At 40.8% G+C, this 19,260-nt stretch overlaps 1 protein-coding gene across 4 annotated transcripts in view; it reads left to right on the top strand.

Moving 5' to 3' along the window:
- LOC144492916 (BCL-6 corepressor-like protein 1) overlaps window positions 1–19,260 on the top strand; it is a 179,850-nt gene that overhangs the window by 95,157 nt on the left and 65,433 nt on the right. For all 4 annotated transcript variants that reach the window (XM_078211538.1, XM_078211541.1, XM_078211539.1 and 1 more), the window contains 2 exons: window positions 7,943–8,030; window positions 15,480–18,143. In XM_078211538.1, the coding sequence (XP_078067664.1) occupies window positions 7,943–8,030; window positions 15,480–18,143 (2,752 nt within the window). The remainder of the gene's footprint in view (window positions 1–7,942; window positions 8,031–15,479; window positions 18,144–19,260) is intronic.

Consider the following 19,260-nt stretch of genomic DNA (forward strand, 5'->3'; position numbering starts at 1 on the left):
ACTTGGCCAGTGACAATACCACTACGCCACCATGTCTGCTACATGTGTGTTTGGTTCCCTGATTGCTCTCATGATGTTTACATTCTGTCCATTCCCTGTTGCAGCTCTTTGAGGGCCCTCCACACCAGTACAGATAGATTCTTGATGACACTCAGTCATAGAGGTTTACAGCATGGAAACAGGCCCTTCGGCCCAACTTGTCCATGCCACCCTTTTTTTTTAAACGCCTAAGCTAATCCCGGTTGCCCACATTTGGCCCATATCCCTCTATACCCATCGTACCCATGTAACTGAATGCTTTTTAAAAGACAAAATTGTACCCGCCTCTACTACTACCTCTGGCAGCTTGTTCCAGACACTCACCACCCTCTGTGTGAAAAAATTGCCCCTCTGGACACTTTTATATCTCTCCCCTCTCATCTTAAACCTATGCCCTCTTGTTTTAGACTCCCCTACCTTTGGGAAAAGATATTGACTATCGAGCTGATCTGTGCCCCTCATTATTTTATAGACCTCTATAAGGTCACCCCTCAGCCTCCTACGCTCCAGAGAAAAAAGTCCCAGTCTATCCAGCCTCCTCTTATAACTCAATCCATTAAGTCCCGGTAACATCCTAGTAAATCTTTTCTGCACTCTTTCTAGTTTAATAATAACCTTTCTATAATAGGGTGACCAGAATTGCACACAGTATTCCAAGTGTGGCCTTACCAATGTCTTGTACAACTTCAGCAAGATGTCCCAACTCCCGTATTCAGTGTTCTGACCGATGAAACCAAGCATGCCGAATGCCTTCTTCACCACTCTGTCCACCTGTGACTCCACTTTCAAGGAGCTATGAACATGTACCCCTAGATCTCTTTGTTCTGTAACTCTCCCCAACGCCCTACCATTAACTGAGTAAGTCCTGCCCTGGTTCAATCTACCAAAATGCATCACCTCGCATTTGTCTAAATTAAACTCCATCTGCCATTCGTCAGCCCACTGGCCAATTGATCAAGATCCCGTTGCATAATCCTCTAATCCAAATTCCGAAGGTGTCTCTTCCAGTGACTAGGATGTCATCCAGGGAGCACTGAACTCCACTTAGCCTACTCAGGATCTGATCCATTGCTCTTTGAAAGAATGCCAGAGCAGATATGACACTAAATGGTCAGAAGTCCCTGTGACTTCTGGTCTACAGTCCTCCGTAAGTATGCCTGGTTCAGGTTGATTTTGCTAAAATGATGGCCTCCTTGCCAATCTTGCAAACAGGTCATTAATGTGAAGTACTGGGTACTGTTCTGCATGCAACAGTGGATTAAGAGTGACTTTGAAGTCTCCACAAATCCGTACAGATCCATCTTTTTTAATGACTGCTACAATTGGTGAAGTCCCTTCAATAATACTGACTGTCTTCACCAGTCATTCCAGGTCAGCCTCCACTTTCAGCCTAATAGCAAACGGTACCGACCTTGCCTTCAATTTAACTGCAGTAAGTAGTCTCACAACACCAGGTTAAAGTCCAACAGGTATATTTGGTAGCACGAGCTTTCGGAGCATTGCCCCTTCATCAGGTGAGTCAATTTAACTGTGACGTCTTTCATATTCTCCAGTCGTCATCACATATAACCATGTGTTTCTGTAGAATTTTTGTAAGGCCTCAATCTCCAATAGTCATCAGGTGGACTTCAGTCCTGTTCAGTCGAATTTTCTCTAACCATATTTGACACATGAATGCTGAATAATTGCCCTTTACTACATGTAGCGACAAATCTGCTGTTTGTCTGTTAAGTTACACAGCCTTCGATGCGGCTCTTCAGTGGAACCACCAAATGTGTATGTCTTGAACACTTCTTGACACTTTCAAGAGAGTATGTTTGTATTTTTCCTTGTATACAGTTTCTGGCACCAGCGAGACTGCTGCCCCAGTTTTGATTTCTATCTCTATTAGCAGTCCATCTAGTGGAGTGAGTTACCAGCACCAGCAATAGCTCGCACATTTAGTGATAATTCATCCTCCGACTGTTTCTCTTGACCCTTTTGCACAGCATGGACACCTTCCTTTATTATATTTACGTGTTGTTTTGGTTTACTTTTGCTTCCTATTGTTTTTCCTCGTACCTTGCTTTTTCTTCCAGCAGGCTTGCTCTATGTGACTTTTTTTCCCCACAACTTCTACATATTATACTTGTACCAGCATTCTGCAGCTGAATGCCCTGGCTTTGTACATAGGTGGCATGTACGAGTTTCAAAACTCAGTGTCGATTCGGTGGACATTTTGTGTGTCCGAGTATTCAAACTCAGTCGTTGAGCCTCTTTTGCAGCGAGCACCATCAAAACAGCAATTTCGTTGGCCTTTTTCAGAGTAAGGTCACTCTGTTAGCAATCATTTATATATTGCCTCACTTCAACAGACAACAGATCAGTCTGTCCTGAATTGTATCATTCAGCACTTCACCGAACCCATAGTACTCTGCAAGCCCTTTTAATACAATCACAAATTGCACACTTGATTCTCCCTCTTCTTGATGTCTTTTGTGGAATCTGAAGCGCTCAGTAATCACCAAAGGCCTCAGCGAATACTAGGCTTGCGGAATCTCTACAATTTGTTCACAAAAATTGGCACTAAACTCCTGAGATTGAAGGCTTTTTCTCCATCATGGTCAGGAAATGGGAACCCTATTATTTTATGTTATTTTGTTTGCTTGCACAAAATAGTCAAAACGCTCAGCATAGGAACCCCATCATTCCACATTTTCATCAAACAGTGTTATGGCACCCCCATTTTCTTCTTAATGAAGGTTCCCCATATGCACACTTTGTAATGTGTTTTCAGCAGCTACCAGCATCAACCCAAGCTTTAACCTCTTTTTTTAAATACCCCCAGCTCTATAGTTGCTCTGCAGAGGATCATTATTCATGTCCACCTTGCCCATGATGTCTGGAACACATGCTTTTCTTCTAAGTCTTTTCCAACTTTGTGTTAATTTGTTTCTCCTCCTGGGTGGCTAGCAAGCGTCATTTGAAGTCCACATTGCTAGTTTTTGTGTTGTGTATTGTAGTATTGATGCTAGGAAGCACAAAGACGTAAAAACTACTAACAAGGTGTGACCACTACATGTAGGCTGCTTCTTCACTCTGGCATTTTCCCCATGCTAATAACCTGTGATGTCACTTCTACCGATGACATGCATGTAGTAACACACAGTGCTTACTGCAGCTACTAAGACTCAATATTAATATATAACATTTGAGTATTTTTGGTGGCTTCTGTTTTTATTTCAGACCGTTTCTTGCTTTTTCTCCAAAGTTCAACCTGCTGTTCTAGCATTTAAGTTTAGTGACTGCTAATCCTTGTTTCAAGATCTCTGCAGTGTTTGTGAATATATGGCTTCTAATCTTCCCTATTTGGTGATTGTGGTTGAAAGTAAAGGTTATTGAATTAATTTATCTTGTAATTTGAGGTGGCATTTTGTGGGTGATTGGTAGCTTCATGGATGAGTGAGCAGCATGTTGGAACCATTCTGTGGCAGAAGTAAACAGTGTCTCGTTTTAAATTGTAGAATATATTTTCATAAATTCTAGGCCAATATATTAAAATAAAATGAAACCCTGTTACATTCTGAAAATAATTTCAGTATCTGTTTAAAGGATGTGAAACAAATAAGCAAATACTGCATGGGAATTGGTGATAATTTTAAGGATAGTGGTCTGATATGGTTAATGAACTAGCCCTAATCCAAATCTAATCAGGTTTGTTTGGCCAGTACTGTAGGTTGTGTAAATGTGACCATAGTGGTTTGAAATTAATGGGGATGTGGTGTCTGCTTATTAAAACCACTATTTATTGTGATCACAATTAGAGTTGGGAGTAAACTCAATTTATAACTTAAGAAATGTAGTAACATTTAATATGTAGTAGAAATGGCAACAACAAATGCTGGAAACATTCAGTATTTAAACATATGCAGCGAGCAGATATAGTTTCAAGTATAGAAACATAGAAAAACTACAGCACAAAACAGGCCCTTCAGCCCCACAAGTTGTGCCGAACATATCCCTACCTTTTAGGCCTACCTATAACCCTCCATCCAATTAAGTCCCATGTACTCATCCAGGAGTCTCTTAAAAGACCCCATTGAGTTTGCCTCCACCACCACTGACGGCAGCCGATTCCACTCGCCCACCACCCTCTGTGTGAAAAACTTCCCCCGAACATTTCCCCTGTACCTACCCCCCGGCACCTTAAACCTGTGTCCTCTCGTAGCAGCCATTTTCACCCTGGAAAAAAGCCTCTGAGAGTCCACCCGATCTATGCCTCTCAACATCTTATATACCTCTATTAGGTCTCCTCTCATCCTTCGTCTCTCCAAGGAGAAAAGACCGAGCTCCCTCAGCCGATCCTCATAAGGCATGCCACTCAATCCAGGCAACATCCTTGTAAATCGCCTCTGCACCCTTTCAATCTTTTCCACATCCTTCCTGTAATGAGGCGACCAGAACTGAGCACAGTACTCCAAGTGGGGTCTGACGAGGGTCTTATATAGCTGCATCATTATCCCCGGACTCCTAAAGTCAATCCCTCGATTGATAAAGGCCAGCACACCATATGCCTTCTTAACCACCTCCTCCACCTGCGGGGCCGATTTTAGAGTCCTATGGACCCGGACCCCAAGGTCCGTATGGTAGAAATTACAGATGAAAAACATTTTAGAAAGGAATAAAACAAATGGAAGGAAGGGAGATAACACATATGGACTCTGGACTCTATACCTTGTGTGTTGACTTGATTTTACTTTTTATTTCCAGAATTTTAGGCTACTGGGGCATGTATGCTTTGCCATTTTTTTCTGCTTTTATTTCTACCTGCCTTGAGTATTACCCCTACCACTCCCGAACTGCGTCAACTATTCACATCTGCTCCATGCCTTGTAAATCTTTCTCAAATAAACTTTGTACTTTCTTATGTTAATACTACTTTTGTTTTTAACCATCTATTGTTTGCCATTGAAGGATTTCATGGATCATTCTATTCCTTCTCTTATGTAATAATCTTTATTTGTATTTTTTCCACTTCCTTTTGACCTTTTTTAATATGATTTATCTGAAGTTTCTGAAAAGGGGGGCGGTTTTCCGGCCCCTTTTTGCAGAAGACATGAATCCTGTTATGGCAGGAAAATCTCGCAAGAGGGCCATAACTGGATTTGCGGCGGGGAGATCTCAGAATGAGAACTTCCCTGCACCCTGCTGGTGACGGTCATTAGGTTCACACTGAATCTGAGTACCATGGATTAACATGCATTTAAATATTCAAAAATGGCTTTACACTGGGGGCACAGAAGCCAATGTAGCCCTGGGTGGTCAGGGATCTGGCAGGCACCCTTTCACGGTGGGGCCTATAAGGAGTGGTGCCTATATGGGTGGTGCTAAAGGGGTTGAGGTCGAGAGGCAATCCCATAGGGTAATGGAGGCTGGCGGGGGGGAGGGGGTCTCCTCAATATTAAATTGACATCAGGATGCCCTTTAAAAAGGGCATCCCAATCTCTGTGGAACTGCCCTACCTCGTGTCTTTAGGTCCATCACAATAACGGCGCAAAACACACCTCCTGCTTTAAAATGGCAAAATGTCACAATGTTTGGAGAGAAAGCCTGCCTGTTTCTCTGGGGAGAAACACGCTGGTTTTCATTCAGTACCTGACACTTTGCCATTTCTTTGGGAAAATTCCATCCAAGGTGTCTGTGCCTGAAACATTGGGCACAAACTTTTTCACTTTCACTGCATAGGCGATAACTTGATGGCATGGATTACCTACTCATTTCAATTGAATGAAAATTGGATAGATTTTCTAATGGAAGATCTCCTCAGCTAGGTTCAACGTAGGCACTGGAAGCCACAGTTAACTCATCTGTTTTCTCTACAGAAGCTGCCTTGCTTTAAGCATTTCTAGAATTATCTGTTTATATTTGGAAGCTGGGGAGACTGGTTGTGATCGGAATAAAGAGTTATGGCAATGGGAGATATTCAGATTGGAGAAGATTGAAGTCATGTATACTCGGAGTCACTAAGGTCCACTTTTACTTTTGATTTTGTTATACCCACTGTAACTTCCCCTGGAGTTTTCTGGATTATAGAATAACTTTTGAATACTTTACCACAGTGTATGAAGTGGATATAAATATGTGTCTGAGACAGAAATCATGCCAAAACCAATATTCATAGAATCATAGAAACACTACAGTGCAGAAAGAGGCCATTCGGCCCATCGAGTCTGCACCGACCACAATCCCACCCATATCCCCCCATATCCCTACATATTTTACCCGCTAATCCCTCTAACCTACGCATCCCAGGACACTAAGGGGCAATTTTTGGCATGGCCAATCAACCTAACCCGCACATCTTTGGACTGTGGGAGGAAACCGGAGCACCCGGAGGAAACCCACGCAGACACGAAGAGAATGTGCAAACTCCACACACACAGTGACCCAAGCCTGGAATCAAACCCAGGTCCCTGGAGCTGTGAAGCAGCAGTGCTAACCACTCTGCTACCGTGCCGCCGGTAATTAATCATTGTATTAAGACACAAAAGTGCACATTTTCAAATCCATTCATTTGAAAATAAAGGGTGATGCACTTGTGCATGCAGAGGAGTCCAAAATAAATTGAGCATCATCAATAGTTAAGCAATGCAGTCAATAAATATAATAAATGTATTCATACAAATTCATGTACTTCAAGGCATATAAATCTCATTGCATTTATAGTATACGTTTGAAGACACTTGCAGTTATTTCATGTTCTTACATTTACTCATTCACTTACATTCTCTTTGCTCCACTTTTGATCCAGTGTCTAGTACCTGTTAAGCAGGGCCACTAGCCCAGGGTCAGGCAGACAACGAGCAGAAGCAAAGTTGGAAGCTGCCACTCAACTTCCAGGCTCAATTGCATGACCTCTTGGTTTTTCCTGTGCTCCAGACACATCACTTAATGACTGAGTTACACTTGCCTGCCTCTGCTTGTGCCACTCATGGCACAAACATCCCAGGCCCACTCAGCACTTTGGTAAAAGTGTTTCCTAAGGTTAAGGAATGCTATGGGCTCACCGTCCTCCTGCTGCAGTTTGGCAGCATCGATCCAGTGGATCTAGGATTGTTGTGGCACTGTGACTGGTGAGTTTGTGAGTTGCAGTGTCTGCTGAAAAACATTCTGAACAATTGATGTTTCTGTATTTTGGAGTTGGTGAACAAAACCTCAAAATTTGCTGATGGTAAGAAAGTGACAAGTTTGATGAAATAGCACAAAGGGTTGCAAAGGCCCTAAGGAAGACATAAGCATACTGCAGATCAGACAAACAGTTGATTTTAAAATTGTTATGTGAGATGACTTTGGGAGAAAAATAAGGAATCACAGTATGCTCTCAATGGAAAGATGCTGAAGGATGTAAATAAATAGACAAACCCATGGGTCCAATGCATACTTTCCTTAAAATGAGAATGTAGGGGATAAAGCCGTAATAAAGGCCAACAGCATTTTGGGCTTATACATAAAATTATAGAATAGATGAGCAAATAAATATTTGTATAAAACATTGGTTAGGTGACAAATGGAGCACTGTGGTTATTGAAAGGACATTAAACAAACAGGGAGTACACAGTATAGGTTTATAAGGATGATAAGAATATGAAACCATAGTTCTGGGGCAAGACTGTCATCTCATAAACATCTCCACTGAAGAAAGCTGCCAAATCAAACATGGAGGCACAATAATGCTGATTTAAAAGTGAATAATGTAGGTGCAGTTTGCCTGAAACATATTAGCAGTAGGAACAGAGTTTGAATCTTTACCTGAGACTAGCATGGAGCTATAACAAGCATCAGTAACTGTGCTTCCTGTCCTTAGACTACCCATGACAAAGAGATAGGAGATCTACTAGTAATAATTAATCATTTTCTTTAATAGGAGATCTTCACTCACAGATGCAGAATCCAGGAAAAGTGCTCCACAGCCAGTAGGGACGGAAGATACTTGTATTAACAACCAAACTGAAGTAAGCAAGATTGAGCAGTTCATCCAAACAGTGGAAATCTTTTATTCTGTTTGTTTGGCCTTGACTTGATTCTATATCTGAGAGGTGGGAGCATACTTTTATTACACATTGTGTGACAGAATTGCCAATAGAACTGAATAATTTTTTTAACTGGACTTGGTACCACTAGACTTTTTTGTTCTTTATCTTGATTCAATATTATGCCTTTTTATGTTCTAAACTATGCCCTTGCATTACGGGTTTTTGGAAAATCTTAGTACCAGCTGGCACCTTTCAACCAGGCTTGTAATCTTTATGTTTTCTTGGACTTTCCATTTGGCTTTTCCTTCCTAGTTCTCAAATTTTCCCAGTTTTTCAGCAGTGCAGTCTTTAACGCTTACAGCAATAATGTGAGGTTGTTGTTAAGTAGAATACTAGGCCCATCTAAATTATTGTGATTGCCAATCCACCGTTTAGCCAGCCTCCTCAGTAAGAAATTAAATTTGGGTTGAATAGCAGTTAAATGTTGAAACAGAGTGGGCCTGAATCTGCTAGACTATATAGGTGAGTGACAATTAATCCTGATTAATTAAATATAGAATAGCATTGAAATTATGAGTATATTCATCTGCAGTCAGGAATTAAGCCAGTGATGGACTCACAGAATATTATACGTTAACAGCATTGAGTTCACTGTCTATGCCAGTCTTCTGCTAGAACCCACAACTAATCGCATTGGCCTATTGTCTTCTCATAGCTCATGATCACCTTCTGCTTCAACTATTTATTCAGTATTCTGTTAAAAGATACATTGTTATTTGACTCAATTATTCCATGTGCTATAGCAGTCCTCTGCATAAATAAATCTTTCTTAATCTCCCAAATTCTCAGGCACAATATTAAATTGATGATTATTTGTCACTTACTGTCCAAATAGGGAAAATAGTCTTTCACTGTACACTCAGTCAGTTACACGTTTTATATTAAATCATTGAGTGATATCAGCAGTCCAAAGCTTTTGCACTAGTATGAGGCAACATTATGTGAAAGATTGGAAAACCATGTGCAAATTAATCCTAAGTGATGATTTTCTTCTCCCCAAAGCTAATCTGTCTCTTTTGATAGAACTGTAAACTAATGAAGCTTGGAGAGTTGTGGGAGGAATTTGGAAAGGGTACCCCCACCCTTCCTGCCAGTACCTCGAGCAGTGTGACCTACTAGGCTTCCCCCCTCCTCCCTGCCCCAGGTCTAGCAGAAAGGTAACCCTGGAAATTTTACCAGGAACCTGTGTGTAAACCCGTCAACGGGTATTGTAAAATTTTACCTTTTGTTTCTCTCTTCACAGTGGAAGACATAAAATTAATGGAATAATTCCCACTATTCAGAAATAGTGAGGAACCAAGTGTCTAGTAAGAATGAGGGACTTGAAAGCAATTAGCATTAGTAGGGAAGTACTGCTGGAGAAATTAATGGGACTAAAACCAACAAATCTCTTGAATATGATAGCCTACATCATAGAGTTTTAAAAGAGGTGGCTGACGATAGTAGATGCATAAGTTTTTATCTTTCAGAATTCTCTAGAATCTAGAACAATTCCTGTGGATTGGAAAGAGGGAGAAAAGAACAGGAAACTATAAGCCAGTTTGCTTAATATCATTAGTAGGAAAAATGCTGGAATAATAACAGAGCGCTGAGGAAATCATAAAATGATTGGGCAGGGTCAACCTGGATTGCTGAAAAAGTAATTGTGTTGGGCCAATCTATTATGAGTTTTTTGTGAGCATGTAACCGGTAAGATGCATAAGGAGAAGCCAATAGATGATGGTGTATTTGGATTTTCAAAAAACATTCAATAAGATGCTATAAAAAGGTAATAATAAAAATTAGGGGAAACCCATCAGCATGAAGAGTTAACTGACAGAAAAACAGTAAGAATAAATGGGTAATTTTCTAGTTGGCCGGTTGTTACTAGTGGGGTACCGGTGGGAGTAGTGATGAGATCTCAGCTATTTACAGTCATTAATAGACATGGATGAGGGGACTGAGAATGCTGTATTCACATTTTACTGATAACGTAGCTAGGTGAGAATGTGGAGATTTCAAGAAGGCTGCAAAAAGGCTTTAGAAAGGGTTAGTGATTGTGTGGGGTTCGACAATTAGCTAGACAGTTGGTGCACCAACAGTGCAAGATTTGTTCCCCATTCCAGCTGAGGTAGAATAATCAAGGATACCACTTGGAGAAGACGAAAGTGTGATTGGGCAAGAATGTGACAGAAGGGAAATTATGTAGGGACGTGTGAAATTATCCACTTTGGCAGGAAAAATAGCAAAGCAGAATATTCCTTATTTGGTGAGAGACTGGGAATATTGGAATGCAGAAGAACCTGGGTGCCCTGTACACTAAATACAGAAATTTAACATGAATTAATTAATGTATGGAAAGCAGTTGGGAAAATGAATGGTATGTTAGCCTTCATTACAAAGGGATTAGAGTACAAAAGTAAAGAAGTAGTATTGCAATTGTGCAGGACATTAGTGACATCACATTTGGAAGTACTCTGTACAGTTTTGGTCTGCTTACCAAAAGAAAGATGTACTTTCCTTGAAAATAATACAATTCCTCGTTTATTAGATTGATTCCATGTGAGGAGAGTAGGCTATTCTCTGGATATGTAAATATTGGCAACTGCAGTACAGTGGCTGACAGCTGTGACCTTTGGAGGCTCACTGTTTGGAAAAGCAGTAGAAGGGGCAGTCAGCAGACTGAGGGGAGAAATGGTATGCCAGATTGGTGCTCTTGAGCCACACCAAGCAGTGCCTAATGCAATGTTGACCCCCACGGTACAAACCATTGTCTTAGGAGATGGAAAACTGCTAAAAGAAGTTTAGAAGAGTGAGAAATTTCATTGAAACTTTTAAAATTCTTGATGGATTTGACAGAGTAAATGCTGGGAAGATGTTTCAGGAAGTGTAGGAACTTGGGGTCACAATCTCAAAATAAGGGCCCAATTATTTGCGACTGAGATGAGGCAAAATTTCTTCACTCAGAATTTTGAATCTTTGGAATTCTGTACCCGAAAGCTGCAAGTGCTCACTTGTTGAACAAATCATGGCAAACATCAACAAATCTTTGGATTCTAAAGCAATCAAGGGATATGGGATAGTGCAGTTGAACTAGAAAACCAGCCACATTCTTACGGAATGATGGTGCAGACCTGAAGGTCTGTATGGTCTACTCTTATTCTTTCTTTTTATGTTCTTCTGTTCTCTCCCTCCCACTCCTCTTTCTTTATCTTCCCTTCCTCTCTTCTCTGCCTCCTTTCCCTGTCCTCCCACTTTCTCTTCACATCCATTCCCATCTTCTCTCTTTTCCATCATGTCCACCCATTTCCATCCTCTCATCACTTTCTTCTTTCATAAGCTTGCTATCTGCCTTCTCTTGTCTGCTGTGGTTTACTTCAGTTATCACTCTTCCATCTTACCTGCCTGAATAGTGCATTTGATTTCCTGGGACTGAAGTAGTTTTGGCTAGTAGCACTAAACAGCCAACAGCAAATTGGCAGCTCATTTACATCTCATTCAAAAATCAGATGAAGAGGTGAGCAATTGAGCAATACCATTGATCAAGGGTTTATTGAAAAATTGTAAATTTTCACCCTTAGTCAAAAAAGGTATAAGGATACACCACTAACTACAGATCAGTCATTTTAACCTTGGCAGTAGAAAAGCTTTCAGAAATTATAATCGCGAATAAAATTAAGTCAGTTAAACAACTGTGGATTAATTAAGGAAAACCAGCAGAGGTTTGTTATTTGAACTAACTTGATTTTTTGATTTCGTAATAGAGAAGGTGGATAAGGGTAATGTAGTTTATGTGGCCCACATGGACTTCCAAAAGGTGGTTGATAAAGTGCCACACAGCATAAGGCTTGCCAGCTAATTTAACCTTCATGGTATAAACGTTGGCTGAGTTTCAGGAAACAGAATAGCGATGAGCAACTGTTTTTCAGATGGGGGAGAGTATACAAAGAGGTTCCCAGAGTTGATGTTAGGACCACTGCCTACACTTGGTTGTACAGGGTATAATTTCAGATGACACAAACTTGGAAGTATTGTGAACTGTGAGGAGGTTAGTGATGGACTTTAAGTGGACATAAACAGGCTGGCGGAATGGATGGATACATGGCAGATGAAATTTATTGCAAAGAAGTGATACATTTTGGTAGGAAAAACTAGGAGAGGCAATATAAAGGGTATAATTCTAAAAATGGTGCAGGAGCAGAGAGACCCAGGGATATGGATGAGATCTTCCATTGACAGTGGCATGCCCAGAAGATCCCACTGCCGATAAACAAGCCATGGGGGGAGGGTCAGAGAATCCCGTCTATATGTTTACAAATCATTAAAATTGTTCCCATTGATGGAAGGGTTATCGATTTAAGGTGAATGGCAAGAGCGACATGAAGAAAAGCTTCTTTACACATTGAGTGGTTAGGATCTTGAACACACTGCCTGGGAGTGTGATGGAGAAAAGATTTGCATAGCTGCTGGGAAAGGGTTAGCTGAGTTGTCCTTCTAGATATCTGATACAGGCACAACAGATTGAATGGCCTCCACCAATGCTGCAATCAATTTACGATGATTATTTGTGTTATCTCCCAGATGCCTTGTTAGGGATAATACTGAAATGGGTGAAAATTGGTTGGAGTGAGGACTATAGAGACATGTATCTTAATGAACAATAAATATGTTAAAGACAAGGAAAGAAGAAGAAAAAGATGCTAAAATGTCATCATGGGTCAGGGTCATAGTGATTTTACATGAATGCAAGATTATTAGAAAAAAAAATCCAGGAACCCAGGACACTAATTAGAACCCATCCGCTGACCATGTTAATGTGCTGCAATGTTTGGTGATTTGTGTATTTGTAGTTTCAGAATATTTGCTCCTCAACACCATTTAGCTTCTTATTTTCTAAGTAAAATATATTCTCATTTTATTTTGCCAAAGTGTAATAATACCTTACATATTTCTATGTTGAAATTAATTATTGAATCAGTTGCTCATTCTGCAGGTTTGTTATATCTTATTGTAATTTGTTGAAGTACTTGGTTCCTCAGTCCCCAAATTTGCTGTAATCTGCATACTTAGAGATTGCATTTTCAATTCCGTAGTTTAAATTTTAAGGTAAATTGTGAACACCAGTGGTCTCAGCATGGAAATACTATTTTCCACATTCTGCTGGTTTGAATAACTGCCCATTACTCCTACTCTCTAGCCAGCTATCCATTTTACTGCTTGACCCCTCACCTCACATTCTCTGACCTTATTGGTCTATTACGTGTACCTTATCAAAGACATTTTGTAAATCGAGATAAATTACAGCTATTGCATTACCCTTGTCCATCTTTTCAAAAAATTCAATGAGGTTGGTCAAGCAAGACTTTCCCTTTTGAAATCCATGTTAACTATTATTATATTTTTGGTTTCTAAATGTTCTATGAAAAGAAATACATCTTTAGCCAGGTGTTAAAACTACTGATCTGACTGTTTCTAAGATAATTTGCATGTTGCTCAGACAATAATCCAGCGATTATTACCACAAGGTCCTGATTTGTAATTTAGCTCCTAACTCCTGATATTCCCATGGCAGGCTCTCCTTCCCTGTTCCTACTTATGTTGTTTTTTCTGACATGGATAGCAATAAATGGATTGTCCCTCCTTTCAAAATTCCTTTCTAGCCATCATGTGATATCTCTTGCCCTGACAATTTTTAGGGAACACAGGCCACAGCATTCTTGTTCATGGCTACAGACAATGCTCTCTATCCCCTTGATTATAGAGACCCCTGTCACTACCATATTCTGCTCTTCCCCTCCTCTGAGCCATGGTGCCTTGATCTACGTTATGTCTTCTCCCTACAGATAACCAGGATAGTGCACCTGTTCGACAGGGCCAGTGTCTGAGAGACCTCCCTTTCAACCTCCAAGTCCCTGCATCTTTCTCTCCAACAGTCACACCCTTCTTCTCCTGCTTTTCTCTGGGTGTGATAGTTAGTTTCTCTAACTCCCACTTTAGGTTAGTGACTCTGAGCTGGAGTGACGGTGAAGACAGACATGTTCTGCACTTATTGGAATCCGGGTCAGTATCACTGTCCACAAACTCCCGTCCACAGGAGATGGCCTGCCCTGTCTCCTCTGGTCATTTTTAATTATTTATATGATAGCATGAATAAATTCAATTACTTTTTTTATAAATGGTTATTTATAGATTAATTAATTTAGTTTATCTTGTTCATTTAATTTAACAGTGATGGATGTATTCTCCAGCAATTAATTAAACAATTGCCCTCACTTGGAGAGACAAAAACGCGCTCTATTAGTCACCAAGCAATTACCTACCTGCTGTCCAGTACCATCATTTTTGTTACTTTCTTCTTGTTTTTTTTTTAGCTGACTATATGCAACCACCGTTCAGGTCCACGTTCTGTCAAATGACTCTTTCTCTTCATGTATGCTGCTGCATTAATCCTCCTCTTGCCACCACTCAGGTCTGCATTCTGAATGCGTTGGCTCACGTTCTATTTATCTGCTACCACTACTCTGGTCCATATTCTGTCCACGGGCCCTCTCTCTTCTGATGCTATTTAGGTTTGCGCACTGTCTGGGGGCCCTATCTCCTGCTCTAAACTGCTGTCACCACTCCTCCTGCAGCCATTCAGCTCTCTGCTCTGTCCGGGGGCCATGTCTCCTGCTCTGTATACTGCTACCATGCCTGCTGCCGCTCAGATCTGTGCTTTTTGGGTGTCCCATCTAATGCTCCTACTCCACACTTTGCTCAATCTAGGGGCCCTGTGTCTTCTTCCTGCCACCACTGAGCTCTCGCATCTTGTCGGGGGCCGTGTTTCTCACTCATTTTAGTGCTGTGTCCATTGCTCCTTCATCTGATTCGAGTTCTTATACACAAGACTCTGGAATTAATAGTCCCCACTGGCTGGACTTCCACAGCATTAATTTTCGACATTTAATATCATCTGAACTAGCAAGCAAGCCACATAATTGTAAAAGTAATCATGGCTTAGGCCCATAACCACTTACTACAGGCAGTTAGGCATGTGACACTCTTCATAATCTGACAACAAATTTGTTAAAACTCACTGAGAAACAGGCACTTGGGCAGTTTATTCAAGAGCTGCTGACGACTATGGACCTGTACCCCAAAATGCATCAGTGACTTCAGGGGAGCAAGATGAAACAAAGCTCTTTCCTTAAAAAGTACTGAAGTATGAATGATTGCCAGTGATTCCCTGTAGCACAGTTCTACCTCTGACGCTTCAAGATTATTCTTAAAATCCTTACTTTAATTCACAACTAATTTAAAACAGTTATTGGTCGTGATATAAAGTAGTGTTAGTGTTTTATAGGAAAACTAGGCTTATTGAAATCTCTGTTGATTGCCGTATCTTTTTAGGTGGCGACTGAACGAATGAGCAATGATGTCCAACAAGTCGAGGGGGATGAAAGTAACTTATTGCAGGAGGGACTACAAAATTGCAAGGATAATGAGCCTGAAAAATCTGTTCCAAAAGAAGAGGAGGTCACCTTCATGACCACTTCAGACACGCAGTTAAAGACTGACACAGTTACCAATGTGGAAAGTAAATTGCTGCATGGGGAAATGCCAGAAAATGGAGATAACAAAATGAAAAATTTGGAGTGTGTGGGCATGCATCGTAAAGCACAACAAACTCTGTCAAAAACCACTTGCACTCAGGATAACACTGGGGAACCAGCAAAGGCTGTAAAGCAAAAAGTGACTCCTGGGACTGAGGCTCAGTATCGAGGACTTCCCTGGATTGATTCACAAATAGACAGTGCCAAGTCAGGGAGCCACCACCCTTTTGATGGACTGAACTCAGTAAACATATACAAACCTTGTTTATCATCATCCCAGAATTTACACGATGTTGCTCAACCTTATTTTTCACCAGTGTTTAACCAGGGTCCACATTTGATGTACATACCACCATCAAACTTAGACTATCCTCATGTTACACCGTCCCTTCCAACAACTTTAGGAGTTACAGGAGTGCAGAAAGTGCCATCATTTTTGCAAAGTAAAGTTGGCAGCACTAATTTAGCATCTGATCTACATTCATATTCTCATCCAGTGATGCTCAGCAGAACTTTGACTTCAGAATCCAAGACCAAACATACTGCTGATTACTCTCATTCCTCTTTTGCAAAAACAAAAACTCAGTCAGAATCATCTCAGAAGCAACAATTTTTATCTTCAACTCCTCATAGTTCATTACAAACTTCCCACATTTATTTTAGCTCAGGCAGTGAATTATGTTTGGGACGGAAGAGCCCAAACAGCCGGTTACCTAAACTTCCTGAGCGCTGTTCCACTCAGCAGCCTTCACTTGGGTTCTCAGAAAATTCACACCCTCCGTTCATAGTATTCAGATCTCCACCTCAACTTGAGAAGCAGATATATCCAGAGGGATCCCATGACCTGCCTCTTGATTTGTCAGCAAAATCAACCTGTCACAGTATAGGGGTTAAACAGAATTCTTTCCCTGAGCTGCGGAAAACCCCACCTATGCCGGTGTTAACACCTGTTAAAGGGGATAGATCCTTCTCTCTGTTGCACTCTAAAAGTGACAGTCTCTCTCCACGAATACCTCAGGGTAACTACAGTGCCAGCAGTATTAAAGGAAATTTTGGTTTAACATCCCCTGTTGTGGTTTTTCCAGATGCTGTAAGAAATGGAACTACTCTTCAAAAGAACCCAATTGATCCTATAACTTTGCAGCCACTGAACCCAACTTGGTCCTGGGTAAAAGGTTCCAGTAACCTGGTGAACCGTAATCCACGTACTTTTGTTGGCGTGGCCAATGCTATACCTGCATCTATGTTACAGATTGGTAATGAAGATTCTAAGAGTGCAGCTAAACAAGAACCAATTTCAATTATTTATCAAGGAGATTGCCAGTTGTCACTTTCCAATGGCAACAAAAGCAGGGATCCCAAAAAAGATGCATATGGAGGTCATGGTGTAAAAAAACCCAATAATCACTCACACAGCTGTTTTGTATCCACTCCCAGTGAAGTGGCATCATTTCATTCAAATGCATATCCCCCATTAGTCATTAACCACCTTTATCTTGCGAGGGATAAAACTCAGTTTCATCATTCACCATTGTTAACTAATGGCAGTTGTTCAGCACCACAGCTGCCACTAGCTCAAGAAATTCCTTATGGTTTAACATCTTCCAGAGGAGAATACACTTTATTTCAAAGCCCACATCATTTGGGAGCTATGTGGACACCACAGAACTATGGAGAAAAAACAAAGGAAGAAAAGCTACAGATAATGGGGTCACCATTGTCCAACTTGGAGTCTATTGTTCGTAACCGGGCTTTGGAACTGTTTGCAATTGAAAATAAGAAGGACAATCCTAAATTATTCACTCCAAATGCAATAAGTAAGGAAGGTATTCCTTCCAAAGATTTGAACCAGTCAGCCTCCAGTAGTGCAAATATAGTTGACTTAAGCTATTTACCTTCTGAAAGCAAAAGTGGTCAGAAAGATCGTCAAAATATGGCTTCCACAATCAAGATAGACAAAGTAGGTAAAACCAATAAAGGAAGCGTGAGTGAAAATTCAATGGGTGAAGTGGGTGAAGATGGAAAAGTTCAAAATAAGGAACAAAAAGGACAAAGAATAATTACTTCTTTTCCATTGAGCAACCAGCCCTTAATTAATCATAGCCATAGTCATAAAGATTTTGGAGAATCGCAAAGTGACAGAGGTTTAGAGGTAGCGACCATACCGGAGTTAGCACGTGGAAATACAACATCCTCCAAATTATCTACAGATGCGGATCAATCAATGACTAAAGGTATATGTAATGAGAAAGACCATTGTGCTGCTGGACCAGTCAAACGTACTGTTACCAAAGAAAAGAAGGATGGTTCAGTGAAGAATCCAGTTTCTAAATGCAAAGGACCTCATTCAGTTAGGTGCAGTGCAAACCCATCTAGCTGTATTGGAGAAAAGTTCAAATGCACTAAAAAGGAAGATATCGTGAGTTCCAGCAGATTAAATCGGGAACAGCAGACCATTCAGGTACTTTGTGATCTTTAACGTATTTTTCTCCTTTCTCTAGGATCAATTTTCTTTCATTCTAACGATCACAATCTTCATTAAGCAACGTCAGACATAACTGTGTGATGTAGCTCTGCCCAATTTTATAAGATTGCAATTTGATTTTACTTCTGCATTAGCTTCAAGTTTTAAAACCAAATCGAAGGAATGTTTTTGATGAGTGATTCTAGGAATGTGTTTTAAGATGAACAGCTCAGACAAATTTGTATTAACCAAAATGGAAAAAAGTGAAATGGGCTACTAATATTTATAACTGAATAAATATTGGGTAGTACGGAATAGATCAGGACTTTAAGGCTTAGATTGTGCTGTTAGCGGCAAAGCAATGGCACTTACGACTGATTTTAATGAATTTCTCGTGATCTTCGTGGTGTGGATTTCCCCTCTCCTGACATCAGTTTGAATGTGGCACAAAGTTGGGGATCTCCAAGCGTTCAACAGTTATGCAGAGGTGAGAACTTTCTACTGTTTGGCGGATTTCTGACATTAGCTTCTCAGAAAACCATGATTTTAAATTTATGTTCAGTCCTTTGTTGCTAGTCTAACCTCTGGGGGTTTAAAAAGATCACAGCCAGAATTCTCCGACTTCGCCGGCAGTTGGGATTCTCTGGTCCTGCTGCTGTGAATGGGGATTTGGTTGAGCGCCAAATTCTCCATTCTCGCTGACAGCAATGGCGGGATGTACGAGATTGGAAAATTCTGGCCCACAAGTTGAGAAGTGGAACTGACTGCAGAGCTGTGATTGGAGGAGCACCGAGTGAGGGAGAGACAGAATCTGTAAGGAGCTGCTCCTCCAATTTCAGAATCTGCCTCTCCCGTGTTGCTGCTACAGCTCCTCCAATCACACGTTCCCTCATTTCTGCTCTTTGTGCTCCTACTGAGAAAGGACTTTTGATTGGAGGGGCAACAAGGGTGGAAGGGAGGGAGCTTGTGATTCGAGTAGCCAGAGCAGCAGCTTGGGAGAGACGAGAATTAAAACAAAAAAGAATGTTTCCCGGAATTGAAGAGCGAGAGAAAGAGACGGAAAAAATTCTCTTCAGAGCAAAACCTCAGAAGTTGGGAGTCAGTGGATAACTAT

The sequence above is a fragment of the Mustelus asterias genome, chromosome 4 (assembly GCF_964213995.1).
Source record: "Mustelus asterias chromosome 4, sMusAst1.hap1.1, whole genome shotgun sequence".
Lineage (NCBI taxonomy): Eukaryota > Metazoa > Chordata > Chondrichthyes > Carcharhiniformes > Triakidae > Mustelus > Mustelus asterias.